At 45.3% G+C, this 17502-nt stretch overlaps 1 protein-coding gene across 1 annotated transcript; it reads right to left on the bottom strand.

Moving 5' to 3' along the window:
- Nucleotides 1–1315: 1315 nt before the first annotated feature.
- On the bottom strand, nucleotides 1316–4907 carry tnni1b (troponin I type 1b (skeletal, slow); the record flags this gene model as incomplete). The annotated part of the gene is made up of 5 exons (XM_084316514.1): nucleotides 1316–1680; nucleotides 2296–2472; nucleotides 3973–4062; nucleotides 4625–4756; nucleotides 4866–4907. The coding sequence occupies 5 exons, from the start codon at nucleotides 4905–4907 to the stop codon at nucleotides 1585–1587; spliced, it is 537 nt and encodes a 178-aa protein (XP_084172640.1). The 3' UTR covers nucleotides 1316–1584.
- Nucleotides 4908–17502: the final 12595 nt, after the last annotated feature.

Raw genomic sequence — 17502 nt, forward strand, 5'->3', positions numbered from 1 at the left:
TTTGTGAATATGTTTTTGATACTACATTCAGTTGAACCCACACCTCTAAACCGTACCTAAGGAAAATTGTCTCAATTGCAAGAAAAGTAATAGACAGTTATGATATTACATTCTGCATAATTCGTATGCAAAATATTGTGGTTCCCTGCTTTAGTCTGTTGACACATTTCTATACTAAAAATGCTTGTGTAGTCCTGTGTCATACCTAAATGTCTGAATTGTATAGAAACAACTCACCAAAAGTGACTATTGCACAACTGATTTGACAAAAGAAATCCCCCCCCACCCCCCTCCCTCCTCGCCATACCTTGCCTTTTACTGAAACGACGCCACTGGATGACGGGTAGGGGTGATGAGGGTGGTGGTGGGGTGGTGCTGATGACGGGTAGGGGTGATGAGGGTGGTGGTGGGGTGGTGCTGATGACGGGTAGGGGTGATGAGGGTGGTGGTGGGGTGGTGCTGGTGACGGGTAGGGGTGAAGAGGGTGGTGGTGGGGTGGTGCTGGTGACGGGTAGGGGTGATGAGGGTGGTGGTGGGGTGGTGCTGGTGATGGGTAGGGGTGATGAGGGTGGTGGTGGGGTGGTGCTGGTGACGGGTAGGGGTGATGAGGGTGGTGGTGGGGATGGTGCTGATGACGGGTAGGGGTGATGTGGGTGGTGGTGGGGTGGTGCTGATGACGGGTAGGGGTGATGAGGGTGGTGGTGCTGATGACGGGTAGGGGTGATGAGGGTGGTGGTGCTGGTGACGGGTAGGGGTGATGAGGGTGGTGGTGCTGATGACGGGTAGGGGTGATGTGGGTGGTGGGCAGGGGTCGTGGTAGACTGTGAGCCAGTATGGCCACTTTAAAGGATAAGGCCAGTGTCATTTTATTTTATGCATAATGTCAACATATCCTATGAAAAGACCAAAACCTACAATGCATTTCTCCTACTCTCAGTACTCGTCCTACTCTCTCCTACCTTTAGTAACTCTGCCCTTGGGGGGAAGGACAACGGGATGGGAAGTGCAGAGAACATTTCATTCAGCGACTCAGTGTGTGTGTGTGTGTGTGTGTGTGTGTGTGTGTGTGTGTGTGTGTGTGTGTGTGTGTGTGTGTGTGTGTGTGTGTGTGTGTGTGTGTGTGTGTGTGTGTGTGTGTGTGTGTGTGTGTGTGTGTGTTCCTGTGGGTCGCCCATCGCATGTGTGTGTGTGTGTGTGTGTAAAATCTGCATGACAAATATAGTCTACATGTATGATTCTTCTAAATTCAAGAGATGAAAGTAATTTGTACTATATTTCATTGACAATAAAACATAAAACAAAGTCAGAGGTACTATACTAAAGGGTTAAACATGAATACACATTGAAACATAAAAACAATGCCAGAGGTGCTATACTAAAGGGTTAAATATGAATACAAATTAAAAACAAAATAGTATACACAAATACATGGATATTATGTTGAATATTTAATTTGCAACCTTGGCTCTCTGTGAAGGAATATAGAAGAATGTATGCATTTGTGGTCTCTTTCTTTCTGTTCGGTATTTGTTGGATGATAAGCCATGGGATTGATTTAACAATGAATGTCAAATGTTTGTTGGTTTACTGGTTGGCAGCATCAAACATCTTCTTCCTGCCCTCCATGCCAGACATGGCTTCCACATTTTTCCTCCAATCACTCACTTCTGCTGTCTTCTCCTATTGGACACAGAATCACAAAAAAGGTATTCAATGTTGGCATAATACAGTAGGCTCTTGAAGGGGATTACCACCCATTTTATGAATCCACATACAGTATGTTTTTCTTGGGCCCCAGTTCCATCAATATTTCTGAACATGCACCACTATCTCCTAAAGAAATCCGAGAGAGAACCTTCACATTTTGTGATGTCACCTGGATGTAAAATGTGGGGCTGCCCTATAGACAACAAATGGAATGGAAAACCTTTTGGGGTTTATATTATAGCATTGAAAAAAAAAGCTCTGAACCAGAATATACACCTTTAACCTATAAACTCTTTTAGGCCCACAAAGTTAGTGCCCCATCCATCATCTGTGGAGCAGCCCCTGATTTTACATTCAGGTGACATCACAAAAGCCAGGGTTCTGTCCCTGATTTCTAGCTTTAGAAGAGAGTGGTGCGTTTTCACCAATGTTGACTGGACAGTCTTGGTGCACAGGGAGTTAAAAAAAAATCAGTGGCTTTCCCCTTTAAGCCCTGCAGCTCCATTACATCAACAACCAAATATCGTGACACACATTCACAGATTGGCAATTGTATTTTCCTGCATCATTATTCTGTCTGATACCCACCTTCTCTGTGTCCTCCTTCTTAACTGATTTCAGGTTAGCCCGAAGATCCATGGACACCTTGTGTTTGGAGCCCAGGAGCGAGCGCAGGATGGCATCCGCGGACACCCTCACCCTCCTCAAATTGGGTCGCTTGAACTTCCCCCGCAGGTCCAGTACCTTAATGTTGAGGTCTTTGATCTAATTGGGAGGTGGAGAGATTTGTATGCTGTCATATCATATATGGTGGTTAGACGATTCAACCCCCTAACTTTCAGGTGACATGGCATGATCTACTACTTGCACAACTTTGCTACAAAGAGATAGTGTGGACAAATATTCGAATCTGTGTGATAATCACGTTCCCTACACACAGACTTAAAGGGATATTCCACTCTGGATCTCTCTTATAATTGTAGAAAAGCTGCTTTAGCAAAATGAGCTCACAGCCATCTCTGTACATATAGTCAGGCTAAAGATATAGTTTCAAGTTTTCAAGTTTGAAGTTGATTTAAATTTAAGTGTATTTGTCACGTATAAAGTACATGTACATTACAGTGAAATGCTTGGTTCTGTATGCCCTAAACTATATTGTGTGTGCTCCAGCTTCTGTGAGGCAAAGGCTGAGGCAAAAAAGGGTGGACATCAGACAACGTCAGTCAAAGGTTGCCAGTCCAACCAAACCCATACGAGGAGGAGAGAGGCTGAGCATTTACTTATTAACTGGGGTACCTTTCATTATATTAATATGTCCTTGCTAACTTCTGCTCAGCACTTCCTCTCTGGGAAATCTCCTTTGCCATCTTAAGTACTGTTCCATTACTCAGTAGAGATGTACACTCAGTAGAGATGTACAGTACATCAAATGGGAGCTCCACCCACAATGGTATTCAGAATGCAGTTTTGGCCCTTCCGTTTTCGGGCCACTTCCTTCACAAAAAGTCCCAGACGATACTTTCAGTTGATAGAAGAAACAACCACTATAGCCAACCCCTGTGTGCCATTTTCCATGATGGATTATAATGGATTATAGCCGGGTCAAGTGATTACAGGAAGTTGCTGTAACAAAAATTATGATTTCTTTATTTCGCCACTAAAAACGAATGTTTAGATGTTTTTAATGTTGGAATATGCATTCGTTCTATCACCAATTGAATATAAACTGTATATATTTTCGGTGACGGCAGAAAAACATTGACCTCTCTCTACACTCAAAGACTCAGAAACGCATTTTTGCGTTGCATTTACGATTTATTTTTGTTGTGTGATGTGTGTGAAAACCAATGACTGAACAAACTACAAGTGTAAGTAAACAAACAATATCAAGATAATTATAATAATCCTAGACAAACATCGACCTATCTGTGATGTTCTCTGACTCATTACTCTGTGTAATGCTCCCCCCCCTACCCTCGGTGCTGCGTGTTACCAAGGGCCCAGGGGAAGTCAGGGAGGCCAAATTATTAATGAAACGTAACGAGAGAGTGGGAAGCTAATCGAGAGAGCCTGTCGAGGTATCAGGAAATTGAGAAATTGAGTGAGGGTAGAGCTACATGTCATAATGACTTATAGCTCTACCAAATTAGCACCTTCCACTGCTGTTATTTCCGAGCAGAGATCACTTTGGCGAGCCAGTTTTTTTAATTTATTTTTTTATTATAATTAGATTTTCCAGCTGTCTTTGGGTCATTTCATTGTTACCTCTCTGGTATTGTGCGAGACTTTAGCTTCGATGTCATACCGCTCCTCATCCACCACGTCTATCTTGGCATGTAAGTCCTGGCATAACGCCTGCATGGAAAACAAGAAGGGGTAGTTAGCAAATATTCGACATCAATCACCCTTTTTTTTGTAGCTGAGAATGTATAAACAGTATTTGTATTAATGGGTCACCCTTGCAGTGAAGAACCGTGTTGCTTACAGTCATACTGTAGTTAAGTCTTTTCGGGTGGTGTATCACATTCACATAAATGGTAAATGGTGCATTTATATAGCGCTTTTATCCAAAGCGCTTTACAATTTGGTCCTCATATTTTTACCCATTCACTCACACATTCACACACTGACGGCAGAGGTGCCGACCTGCTCATCGGGAGCAATTAGGGGTTAATTGTCTTGCTCAAGGACACTTTGACACACTGCCCGGGAAGGAGCAGGAATCGAACCAGGAACCTCCGGATTACCAGACGACTGCTCTACCTCCCGGGCCACTGTCGCCCCATGCCAAGTGATTAGGATTACTTTAACAACTGCAAATACATTGGCGAGAGAAAAAAGAAAAGGGACGTGTAGTTAGTTCTGGGTCAGACGGGTTCAGTTAACACTTGTGTTTATTGGATGTATATTACTGCACCTGGAGATCTTCAAAGCACATGCCACTGCTTTCTAACTGGGGGGCTTTCTCCCACAGGTACCTCGCCTTCTCCTCCTCCTTTTCCTCCAGCTCCTGCTCTAGCTCCTCCTTAGCCTTGGCCACCATCAAGCTCTGAAACAAGAATAACAAATATCATCTGTTTGATTCATTGTCAGGCGTTGTTGCAGCCTGTGGAAATGTGGCATCGTGGAGTTATCGTCCTCTTAAAGGATGCCCTTACCTTCAGCATGAGCTTGCGGGAGGCTGAGATCTTCGATTTCATCTGGGGAAATATTTACAAATGATTCCATTTGGCAATGACATTGTATAACGTAATGAAGCAACTGTGAAATTAGAGTCTAGTGTAGAGTCTTAAATGTCTTCAGTAAATATCTGCATAGTGCTTTGTGAAATCTTACCTCTAGTCTGGAGTGTAGAAGGTTATTTGAAGAAAAGGACATAAAATGTAGAATAAAATGTAGAATACAAATGTTTAATAGCTCACATGTTTGTGGATTATACACTGTATGTGGTCCAGGAAGACTAGAGGCTCTTTCATGTGTCTATAATGGGGATCCTTTACCACAATAGAGCTGCCACGCAATATAAGCATCATTAGTAGCTGACGCCATCACTGTAAACGGTGGGAGTCGCTCACCTTGTTGGCAGGGCTATAACTATTTAAATATTATAGCTATATCTGCATTACTATGGCCCATTTGACATCGGGTATCTATCGTTCAAGATGTGGGAAAGTAATATTTTTTCCATTCATACATTGTCCTTTTATACCGTGGTGAATATAAGTATAGTTTTAGAGTGGTCTAGGATAATTCCTAGAACGCTAGTAATAGGCTGCGATGCATATTGTACTTAATCCATTGCAGGCACGTGCACACATAGAGCCCAAGGGGTGCTTGAGCACCTACCTTTTTGAGCCTCATAAAAAAGTGCCCTTTTAATTTTTTTCTTTTTAATGATATATATTTTTACCGTTACGCATATAGACTGCCCTTCCAACTGAAAAATGTCAGGATAGAATCAAAATATTAGTTAAAGAGAGAGAGATGCCCCATATTCCATTGCAGTTTGCACGGCCTCCTCAGCGTGCCTCTCCGCGGACCTATATATTTTATGCATAGCGTGGGTGGTGATGATGATGGTGATAGAAACCGCTGTGGCGCATACAGTTGAATGCTGGTATTACACTCATTGAGGGACACGAAGAAGTCAAGTCCGATGGGATTTGGGAATCTCACATACAAATCGGGATTGGAATAAAAAATGCATTTATATTAAACAATACAGAATATACAGCACTTCTTGGGGTCTGTAGGGTAAGCACTTATTCCCTCCCCCCTGAACATTTATGGAGATGTATGGGCCTTTTAAGTCAGTGATAAAAGTGTCTTTCAAGGATAAGTGAGCTCCTGCACTGATTATTATAGTTCAATATTCAATATTTGATCACCAAAACCCCCCAAAAATCATAAAAAGGGGGCCCCCCGCCCGAAAAGGGCCCTTAAAAATCGGGCTTGCGCTCTTTGCGCGCTCGGTTAATACACACACAGGTATAGTGCCCTTTTCAGCCTATGAACACCTGCACCTCTAAAGTCCTGTGCACATCCCTGCTCCATTGGCATTTCATCTCTATACACGCTACAATTAAAAATTCAAATGCATATGATCGCTATATATTATGTTCCATCATGCATGCAGGAAATGGGGGGGGGGGGGTCATTTATGATTAATTGATTGTCAATAACGGCATTCATTAGTACAACAGCGTACGTTGATCAGATCGATTGGAATGATAGAAATGTACAATCAAGCTGGAATTAACGTTAGATTTCTCTTACCTCTGGCCGATGAGACTGCAGAAAGAATATTCCAATTATTTGATTGCCATCTGCTAGATCGTATTTCCGTTTGGCCAACGCCATAAACTCCAAAAGCATAACGATTCAATGCACTCGCAGAAAGTAAGTGCAACATTGGCCAAATACCACCAGGCGGCGGTACCGGGCCATTGCGATCTCAGACAGAGTGCCAAATTTTCCCACAGCCTTGCTGGATGAATTATGAATGGAAATAGCGAATAAAATAAATAACGATCATAACAATGAGTATACTCGTTATTGGCGGCCAACGATTGCTGGGCTATAACGAGCTAACTCGTCTTTGGCGGGGAATGTGTTAATTCATTCAGCGCCATTCACGAGAAAAGTCGGGTTAACTCACCATGCGTTGAGCGCCAATTACGAGAAAAGTCGGGTTTTAATCGTTATTTCTTTTATTTGCTATCCATAAATTTTTCATCCATCCAGCCTGATGTTATCATTGGGAATGGGTCTGAGCTTGCAAAAGGCCAATACCGCCACCTAACGCCTTACGGCCGGTATTGCACATCATTGAAATCCCTCCCCCTTGGGCTGTGCAGCGATCTAACAAGTCCGGTCCAGGTTTTCCTTCTCGGGCATGCAGTATCGTTATAACACATGGACTGGGGAAACTGAGAGCAGCGTGGATTATGCGTTTTGGACGTATAACGTTGGATCAATAAACACGATCAATATTTGGAATGGCGATCAGGAATTGGATTAATCTTTTTGCAGTACATCAGATGTGAGGTAAGGACTCTATGTTACCAATCTTGGGTTAATCACATGTTTCTTTCGTAACGATCACGCATGTGTGTGTGTGTGTGTGTGTGTGTGTGTGCGTGCATGCGTGCGTGTGGTTGGCTGTGACCAAGGCATGGAGAAGCGATTTTTCAGCCCCGCTTCTGTATCGTGCATGAGGACACATATAATACCGATAATCTAGCATTATTTTCAGAACGATTCATAAATCAAGTGACAAATGGCACGATTTCTAAGGAAATACATTGAAGCGCGGTTTGCTCGAGTTTCTTGAGATTAGACAGAATCGCTCTGGAACTATATTCACATTCACCACAGTATAAAACGGAAATGTATGTAGGAAAAAATTATCTGTTTTTTGCATGTTGACTGGAAGAAACTCACTGACAATCGACGTGTTTATTAGATCCATAGCTATAATATTTCATATAGTTTTAGCACCAGCAAAACACGGCATTCTCCCCATTGCATTACAGTGTTGGCGTTCTAACCAGAAGGTAAACAGCGCCCCCTTGGCGTCCATTGGGTTAATAAACATAAACATAATAACTTTCCATGGCTAAACATTCCTCTGTTATCATGCATGGCCTATGTTCCTATAAATAAATCACATTTCTAATGAGACTAATTTGGATGTGGAAAAGAAAACAGAAACATAATACACTTACGCTTGGTCAGGCATCTTGGCTATTTAGATCCCCCCTGGAAGACAAAAATAAAACCTTCTGCTTGACACTGAGGACCATATGGATCTTTAACTGATTCCATTCTCATCCCACCCTACAATATGGCTGTCTATAGTCTATGTCTATAGTGTTACCAGAATGAAAATATCCAGTAAGAATGGAAATATCCAGAATGGAAATATCCAGTAAGAATGGAAATATACAGTAATAATGGAAATATCCACTAAGAATGGAAATATCCAGTAAGAATGGAAATATCCAGTAAGAATGTAGCCTATAGGTAAGCACATGTCATCTTTGAATAAACATTTGTCAGGGCCTGTGAAGGGAAAAGATCACTGGACCACGCAGACAGCTTATGCCTTTTTTTCTAGTGCAAAAATTACAAATGGTTTTGTTACTGAAAGAAATGAATGAAGACGCAATCAGTGTTGAAACATCTGTGAGATCCAGTGATGTTTTCTAGGGCTGTTCTACCCACTGGTGACTAGGGAGATCAAGCACTGTGCTTCGGGACCCCAACCAATCAGAATTCTTATTTTGGAAAGATAGATTAAAACAAAAATCCCAGTATGACTGCCGAGTTAATTGTGGAACTATCTAATCAATGCCCTCTTAGTTATCTAAATGGTTGTAGGGAGGTCGGTCAGCCAGCCAATCAGAGGGCCCCTCGAAACATCAATCATCATAATTTCAACTAATCAATTAGAGATAATTGTCTTAATGTCAATTATCATTTTAACCAAAAAAGCTAAATGGCAAAACAGCTGTACTCCTCTGGAGTGCAGAAATCTGATTTAAGGTGAAACTGAGGGCCCCCAAATAATTTTTTATCTAGCGCTCCCAAAGGTCTAGGGACAGCTCTGTCCGTATCTTGTTGCACTGTGCTGTTTCCTGATAGGCACCACTGGACAGCCTGTCTTGAAGTGGTTGCTGCGCGGTGGAATCGCTCTATTTCTCAGCTTAATACAGTAAACCTTGTGTACCTCTAGCATCTAATATTTCACAACTATGATGGCAGTGCCAGTGTTTACATGCCTGCTATCATGTGGCTCATGTTTTTGTCAACTGCTACACCGGCATCAACCCAAGAGCTGTTATGTATTTTTCTTCTAGTAGCTGATCTGGGGCCTGCTGGTCAGCGTCACTCAGTCACCTCTCAGTGCTGATAACGTCCCCAAAATAAGACGTAATGGCAGACATGAAGAGGTATGCCAGGACCCCAACATGGCTGTTATTTTATAAAGGTAACAATCCCAGCTTTCTCCGGCTCTTTCCCACTGGATAAAGAAGAGATGAATATAGACTGTCGTTATGTTTCCTGGAACTGGATTTCTACAACCCTTTATAGAACTCTGCATCACCATAGTGTCTCTGTGACACACCTGGTCCTGCTCCATTGAGAAGGAATTACTTGTGCTTATTATAGCCAGCACAATAACTAATGACAGACGATCAATTAGGAAAAGTGTTTTCATCATGAAAACCTTCACACAATAAACTTTCAGTCAACGATTTCTGTCAAATTGAGCCATGGATGACTATGTCAACTTGATTGAGAAATAATAGCTACAGTATGTAAAATGTATCCAGAGTAAAGCCAGAGAGATACAGTGCACTGATGATTTAAAAAAAAAAGAAAAAAAACATATCAAAAAAGAAAATATTGCTTATGGCTTTTGACCTAAATCTAATTTGGATAACAACAATGGACTGGGTCCAATAAGAACATTTTAGAGAATCATGGCCTTACCTCTCTCTCCCTCTTTCTCTCTCTCTCTTTTTCTATCTCTCTCTCCCTCTCCGTGTGTTGATGCTGAGGATGCAGACTGATGGAAAGTGATGGAGCAAAGAACAAACACCAGAGTATTTATCCCAACCACCTATTGTCTCCCCTGTCTATCACAAGAAGCCTTAAATAGACACACACACACCAAAAGAGGGAGTGGTCTCCTCTTATTCAGTGATTATGATGCTGAACTTTCCAGTGGTGTTGACAGGTCATGACCTGTGGGCCCCTTATCACCTCCTGTCCGTGGGCTGTATTGTGTTTGCAGGGAATGGATAAACACCAGGCTTTTCTTTTTAACTTGCATCAATAGCTTGTAAGGTCAGCTCCACAGTCCACATTATACTCTCCCTACAAGTCTTACAGAGGGGCCGGAGCTGAGAGATATGACTGGTCGCTGCTGGATATGATGTGCATGGTGTTCTGTCTAGTTGGTCAGTATATTGGGCTTTGTCACTTTGAGACCACATGGCCCCTTTGGTCTGATTAGGATATTAGCTGCAGAACAATGTTAATCCAGGGTTTGATGAAAGGAATGTATCCACTATACAATGGTTAAGGCCTGCCAACTATACATAGACAAACTGCAACACCATGTGATGCTGTCAATCTTTGATATTGGCCTAGTATGTGCAAGTGTGTGTGTGCAGCTGTGCACGCATACATCCATGTGTGTGTGTGTGTGTGTGTGTGTGTGTGTGTGTGTGTGTGTGTGTGTGGGGGTGGCTAGACGGTGGGGTATATGTGTGCTTATGCATTGCTCAGGACAATGTAAGGACAAAGTATTCAATGAAACCCTATAGGTTGTGTTTGTGTTAGTGAGCCACTTCTGCTTGGCATATACAGTAGTTTAGTGAGAGATCCAACTCAAGCTAGTTGGCATGTATGACACATCGGGTACTGAGAAGACATATTTCCTCACACAATGATGGGACGCATATTTGTTCCAGTTTGACGCAAATGGCTTCAGATCTATGTTGGGAGACACAACAGTTTACATTCACTGACAGACAAACTCAAGTGTGCTACTGTAGTCCTCTTTGACAGAGCCTACGACAATAAAATATAGAGAATAAAAGCAGGTAAAGAATAAAGATACATTTTGAATAAAAGAATAAAGGTCAGTCAGACTGTCAGACAGGTGAGACATACTGTTGCTGTATGTTACTCTATCGGTAATAATGACACAATGCGCCATAGTCCGTTCAGGGTTAAGTAGTTAAGAGTCAAACAATTCTAAGATCTCGAGTTCTCCAGCCATTGGCCAGGTCAGTCCTTGCTCACGGTTGATGATGCTGATGGCTGCTGGTATGAAGGACTGACACAGCCAATTTGTGGGGTGTTGCAGAGTGAATGCACTCCTCATCTTGGCTAGCTCCTCATAGAGGTGGTGGGAGGGGTTCTCCAAGATGGCGTCCAGCTTCTTTCTCATCCTTCTATCCGCAGCCACCTCTAGTTTGTCCAGTTCAACTCCCACTATGGAGCTAGCCTTCCTCACCAGCTTGTTCAGTTTGTTAGTGTCTCTTGAGTTGATGTTACCGCCCCCAGCATAATGTACCACGGCGAAAAGAGGACGCTGGCTACTAAAGCCTGGTGAAATGACTGCAGCAGTCCTTTGCACTTCCTTAGGAAGAACAGCCTGCCCTGTCCCTTCCTGTAGCCAGCCTCAATGTTGTCCGACCATTATTACATCACATAACGTTGCATGTCTACCACTGGCTGCTGTATTAACTCCTGCCACCAGTGGTCACAGCAGAGGGAAGTCAGCAGGATAATCAACCTACCATAGTGTTGTTACCATGGCTCCCTTGTGCCACCATTTTATTGCAGTCTGATGTTTACAAAAGTTTATCATACAAGTTCATGTTAATGGCACATCTGCACATAGAAAGTGATATTTGTTATAATAATAATAATGCAGGACCTCTTTAGAGAGGTCTTTATTCGGCATGCAACGACACAACGGCATGCAATGGGCGGCACACACACAGAGGAATACACACACACACATGCAATTGTCTTTCTCAGGGTCGCCGATGCGATTGAGCTCTGGTCTTAACCCATCCCGTCATCCTTCCCCCCAAAGACTGCCAGGAGCAGACAGGTACCGCGCCCGGGGACAAATCCAAGTGCTCCTGCCCATCTTTGTCAGGGACGCGATAGCGTCAGCGATCTGTTGTGCATGTTTTTCCATTGGGTTTCTCTTATCGCGGGGGGGGGGGGGGGGGGGGGGGGCCCTTGCGAGGACGGGGAGAACATGCAAACTCCACACAGAAAGGCCCGGGAGATCCCCCACCTGGGTACCTGGCATTGCGGAAACCTGGTCCCCAAGCGGGAATCGAACCCTGGACCTTCTTGCTGTGAGGCGACAGTGTTAACCACTACACCACCGTGCCGTGAAAGGGCTGCTGCAGTAGATGCTTTGTTACCACCCAGAAATGGAATTTTTACTATTCGACCAATGAAATCTTAGTCGACTAAGGCCATTAACACTTTCAGTGTCGGCCGTGTTTTCCTTTTTACCCTGTTGAATGCCACCATCCACGGCCAATGTTAACGTTAATATTGCCTAATCTATGTTTTTTTTTTTTTTTTTTTTTTTCTCCTTTTTCCTCCGATTTTTCTCCCATCCCAATGTTAGTCGTTATGCCAATTCCCATTCCCCTTCCTGGTCGCTGCGCACTTACCCCCCACAGTCGGTCTGGGAGAGTGGAGGCTACCACGTGCTTCCTCCGACACACGTCCAGCCAATCAACCGCTTCTTTTCACCTGGCAGCGCGGATTCTCACTGAGAGGGCGTAGCGTGTGGAAGGATCACACTATCCCACTTAGATCCTATCCGCGCTTAGCAGGCGCCCCGACCGAACTGTAGGAGTCGCTGTTTACAACGACCCGGACCCACCCCGCCAGCTTCTCCCACCCTCTAATACTGCCAATTGTATTAGTGTGAACGGCCAGCCAAGCTGGTGACAACCCCGGAGCTGTGAGCTGGATTCGAACAGGCGAATCCAGCCGCTCCGGGGTTGGTGACGAACGCAATCTCCATTACGCCACCTGACCGCCCGCCTAATCTATGTTTTAAATTATGTGTCTAATCTGACCGTCGCTTATCAAAGACTAATTTTCCAGTCAACATTGGCAAGGCAGATTGTATTTTTATCGCTTCATTTCCGTTTGATAGCATTTTGAAAATCACCCGTTTTCTGGGGAAAAACAACCCATGCCTATGATAATGGCCTTTTACTGGAATATTCCAGAACGTTGTCATTTGTCGGCCTATTTATGAATCGTTTTCAAATAAACGCTAGATGATCGATAGTATATGTGTGCTGATAATCGCGGCTCTTATTTCCTCATGGCTTTTACAGTCAAAACAGCCATATCACATATAGTGGAAACGCTTATATCTCCGTGAAAACGAGTCTGATTATCCTAACACTGATAACATACTGTAGATTCCTTACCTGAGATCAGATCGTATCCAAATTAGGGATGCCCCGATCGATCAGCCGATAATCAGTATAAATATGCGATCGGTGATCGGTGATAATGCTTTATTTTCGCAGATCGTCAAAACCGATCTCACTCGCTGAGTTCTGTCTCAGACACCGGGTGGTGCGGCGTCTGCTCCTCCCTCCAGCCCCTCCCGCACGCATGTAAACACGGGTCTAGTCTAGTCTAGTCTAGTGGGACGGGAGGACGGCGTCTCCCTGAGCTAACGTTAGCTACCGTTACAAAATGACCCAGTCAACTATTCACTTTTAGTTTAATACATGATGAGGCATTGTCTAACCGAACGGTATCTAGCCGGCTAGCTACTGATAGCTCCTGATATCAACAAATGCTCCAGCAATAGTCTAGTAGAGACGTGTATGATACCTCTGTTAGCTCACGTTAGTGCAAGTTAGTTCACTGTTCAAAACTAAATGTCCCATTGAACTAAATAGTTCACTGAGGCGTTGTATTAACGTTATATATCCGGCTAGCAGTAGCTACAGATAGCTCCTGATATCAATGTCTTATAACACTGATTCGACGTGTATTCGAGCTGAGGGCATGTTGTTGAATGTGATCAATAGGGCCCAGCTGCAGCTCCGGAGAATCCTGGCCATAGCTCGAGGCTTCTCGAGTATAGGGTCCAGCTGCAGCGTTTGTTTGTCGTATTTCTTTTTATTAGCGATTTGAATTCATATTTCATCAATCGAGTCTCACGCTAGTGTTGCAGACTCTCTCTGAGCTCAATTGGGAAAATACCGCCCCCTATAGTCTCTCCCTGTGTAACTGCACCCCATTGGTTTAGACTGATGGGGGGGGGGGTCCAGCCTCCTCATGTTACTTCTCCGGCGAGGCATCTGAAGAGACCCAAGTTGATCGCCGGCCCGGAAAACGAGTGGAATACATATTTACAATACCCAACGCTGAATCAATAAACGTGATCGATATTTGGAATGGCGATCAGGAATTGGAATAATCTTTTTGGATAACATCTGATCTAAGGTAAGCAATTTATTTGACCAGTCTTGGGGTAATCGGATCTGTTTTGACCTATATATCAGCATGTGCCACATGTGTGTGTGTGTGTGTGCTCGCTGATCAGGAAATGAGAGAATATATTTTTCAGATCGCTTCTATAGCGTGCATAAGTACACATATACTATCGATAATCTAGCGTTTATTTGAAAACGATTAAAAAATAGGCCGAAAAAATTACAACGTTTTTTGTGTATGCCAGAATATTCCAGTAAAGGGCGTTTATCACGGAATCTATTATTTTCCTGAAAAACTAGGGCTTTTCAAAATGCTATAAAACGGAAATGAACCGATTAAAAAACAATCCGTCTCAACAATGTTGACTGCAAACAAGTCATTGATAAACGACGGGCAGATTAGACACATAGCCATAATTTAAAACAGAGATTATGCATTCACAACGCTATCATTGAAGTGGGTGGTGGCATTCAACCATGCTTTACCATGTTAACAAGTGGCACTGATAGTGTTAAGAGTTTGATCTGTAGATGGCCACTAAGCTTTTCTGACCATTCTTAACCCATCAAAAAACTTAATTTTTTATGTATATTTTACTCTAATGTTTACCAATGTAAACAAACATTTACAGCCACATAATACCGCAAATGCAATAAAAATAAATCCTCTATACATCTGTTGTCTAGTGTCAAAAAGCTCAGTCAATCACCTAGGGAATAAAAACATATCTCCATTGCCTTTTTATTATTACTACTTGCTGGTGGGGAACGTTTGGATGACTGATTGGTCCATATTTGATTTGCTCATTTAATTATGCTCAACTCTGCTCCTGTCAAATGCCAGACCAATTGAATAAGTGGAACCCACTACCTTGAGAAATAAAAACCTTGGCAAAAAAACAGACGGGTCCTAAAACGATCACGTGACTTCCCAGGTCTATTGCTATTCTCTGACTCTGTGTAAGCCTAGATTGCTGTTCAAGCCCTAGTCAGTGCCAAAGCACACAGCTTCCTCTGTCCAGCCCCACCCCCTTCTCTACCACAGCTTCCTCTGTCCAGCCCCACCCCCTTCTCTACCACAGCTACCTCTGTCCAGCCCCACCCCCTTCTCTACCACAGCTGCCTCTGTCCAGCCCCACCCCCTTCTCTACCACAGCTGCCTCTGTCCAGCCCCACCCCCTTCTCTACCACAGCTTCCTCTGTCCAGCCCCACCCCCTTCTCTACCACAGCTTCCTCTGTCCAGCCCCACCCCCTTCTCTACCACAGCTGCCTCTGTCCAGCCCCACCCCCTTCTCTACCACAGCTTCCTCTGTCCAGCCCCACCCCCTTCTCTACCACAGTTGCCTCTGTCCAGCCCCACCCCCTTGGCTCCCACAGTTGCTTCTGTCCAGCCCCACCCCCTTGTCTCCCACAGCTACCTCTGTCCAGCCCCACCCCCTTGTCTCCCACGGCTACCTCTGTCCAGCCCCACCCCCTTGTCTCCCACGGCTACCTCTGTCCAGCCCCACCCCCTTGTCTCCCACGGCTACCTCTGTCCAGCCCCACCCCTTTCTCTACCACAGCTGCCTCTGTCCAGCCATACCCCCTTCTCTACCACAGCTGCTTCTGTCCAGCCCCACCCCCTTGTCTCCCACAGCTACCTCTGTCCACCCCCACCCGCTTGTCTACCACAGCTACCTCTGTCCAGCCCCACCCCCTTCTCTACCACGGCTACCTCTGTCCAGCCCCACCCCCTTGTCTCCCACAGCTACCTCTATCCAGCCCCACCCCCTTGTCTACCACAGTTGCCTCTGTCCAGCCCCACCCCCTTGTCTACCACAGTTGCTTCTGTCCAGCCCCACCCCCTTGTCTACCACGGCTACCTCTGTCCAGCCCCACCCCCTTGTCTCCCACGGCTACCTCTGTCCAGCCCCACCCCCTTGTCTCCCACGGCTACCTCTGTCCAGCCCCACCCCCTTGTCTCCCACGGCTACCTCTGTCCAGCCCCACCCCCTTGTCTACCACGGCTACCTCTGTCCAGCCCCACCCCCTTGTCTCCCACGGCTACCTCTGTCCAGCCCCACCCCCTTGTCTCCCACGGCTACCTCTGTCCAGCCCCACCCCCTTGTCTCCCACGGCTACCTCTGTCCAGCCCCACCCCCTTGTCTCCCACAGCTACCTCTGTCCAGCCCCACCCCCTTGTCTCCCACGGCTACCTCTCTCCAGCCCCACCCCCTTGTCTCCCACGGCTACCTCTGTCCAGCCCCACCCCCTTGTCTCCCACGGCTACCTCTGTCCAGCCCCACCCTCTTGTCTCCCACGTCTACCTCTGTCCAGCCCCACCCCCTTGTCTCCCACGGCTACCTCTGTCCAGCCCCACCCCCTTGTCTCCCACGGCTACCTCTGTCCAGCCCCACCCCCTTGTCTCCCACGGCTACCTCTGTCCAGCCCCACCCCCTTGTCTCCCACGGCTACCTCTGTCCAGCCCTACCCCCTTGGCTCCCACAGCTGCTTCTGTCCAGCCCCACCCCCTTGGCTCCCACAGTTGCTTCTGTCCAGCCCCACCCCCTTGGCTCCCACAGCTGTCTGTTGTTGTGTCCAAAGTGCCAACACCTCAGAGCAGGCAGAGCCGGGGGTGAGGACTAGACCTCTGTTGTTCAGAGGCAAACAGTTGGCAGCGGCCTCTTGTTTTGATCACATCAGAGCTGTCACAACAGTTTGAAAGAACAATGGCAATTGTGAGCACCAAATTGAGAAACACATTCAAGTGGAATTATTTATCTGGTGAAGCCGCCTGTGGTGTCGCTGTTCAGCCATCTTATCTCACAGAATAACAAACAGATTCCTTTACAGTTTTTTGTCCAATATTTTTTATTTGCCTCAACAATAACTCATATTGGGCGGCTAAGTGGCGCAGTGGGCAAGGCACTCGCCACTAACGCAGGAGATGCTGGGTTCGAGCCCAGCTCTCTGCGTTGCTACCAGCTTGGCTGGTCGTTCATACTAACACAATTGGCAGTGTTAGGGGTGGGAAAGCTGGTGGGTGGGGATTGGACGTTGTGGACAGCGACTCCTACAGGTCGGTTGGTGCGCCTGTACAGCATATGACATCTCCTCACATCTCTCCGTCTTGAATATTGTTAATAGTTTACACTGTCATCCTCACCCTGCCGTTGATGGATTATCACAATAATCATCTCAACAACTGAGCTCTGCTAATACAGGGTGCGTCTCTCTCTAAACGGCACTTCATCCCTTTGTTTATGTTCAGTTCCATAAACAAGGAGTCAGCTG

The sequence above is a fragment of the Notolepis coatsorum genome (genome assembly GCF_963971535.1).
Source record: "Notolepis coatsorum genome assembly, chromosome: 6".
In the NCBI taxonomy this organism is placed as follows: Eukaryota; Metazoa; Chordata; class Actinopteri; order Aulopiformes; family Paralepididae; genus Notolepis; species Notolepis coatsorum.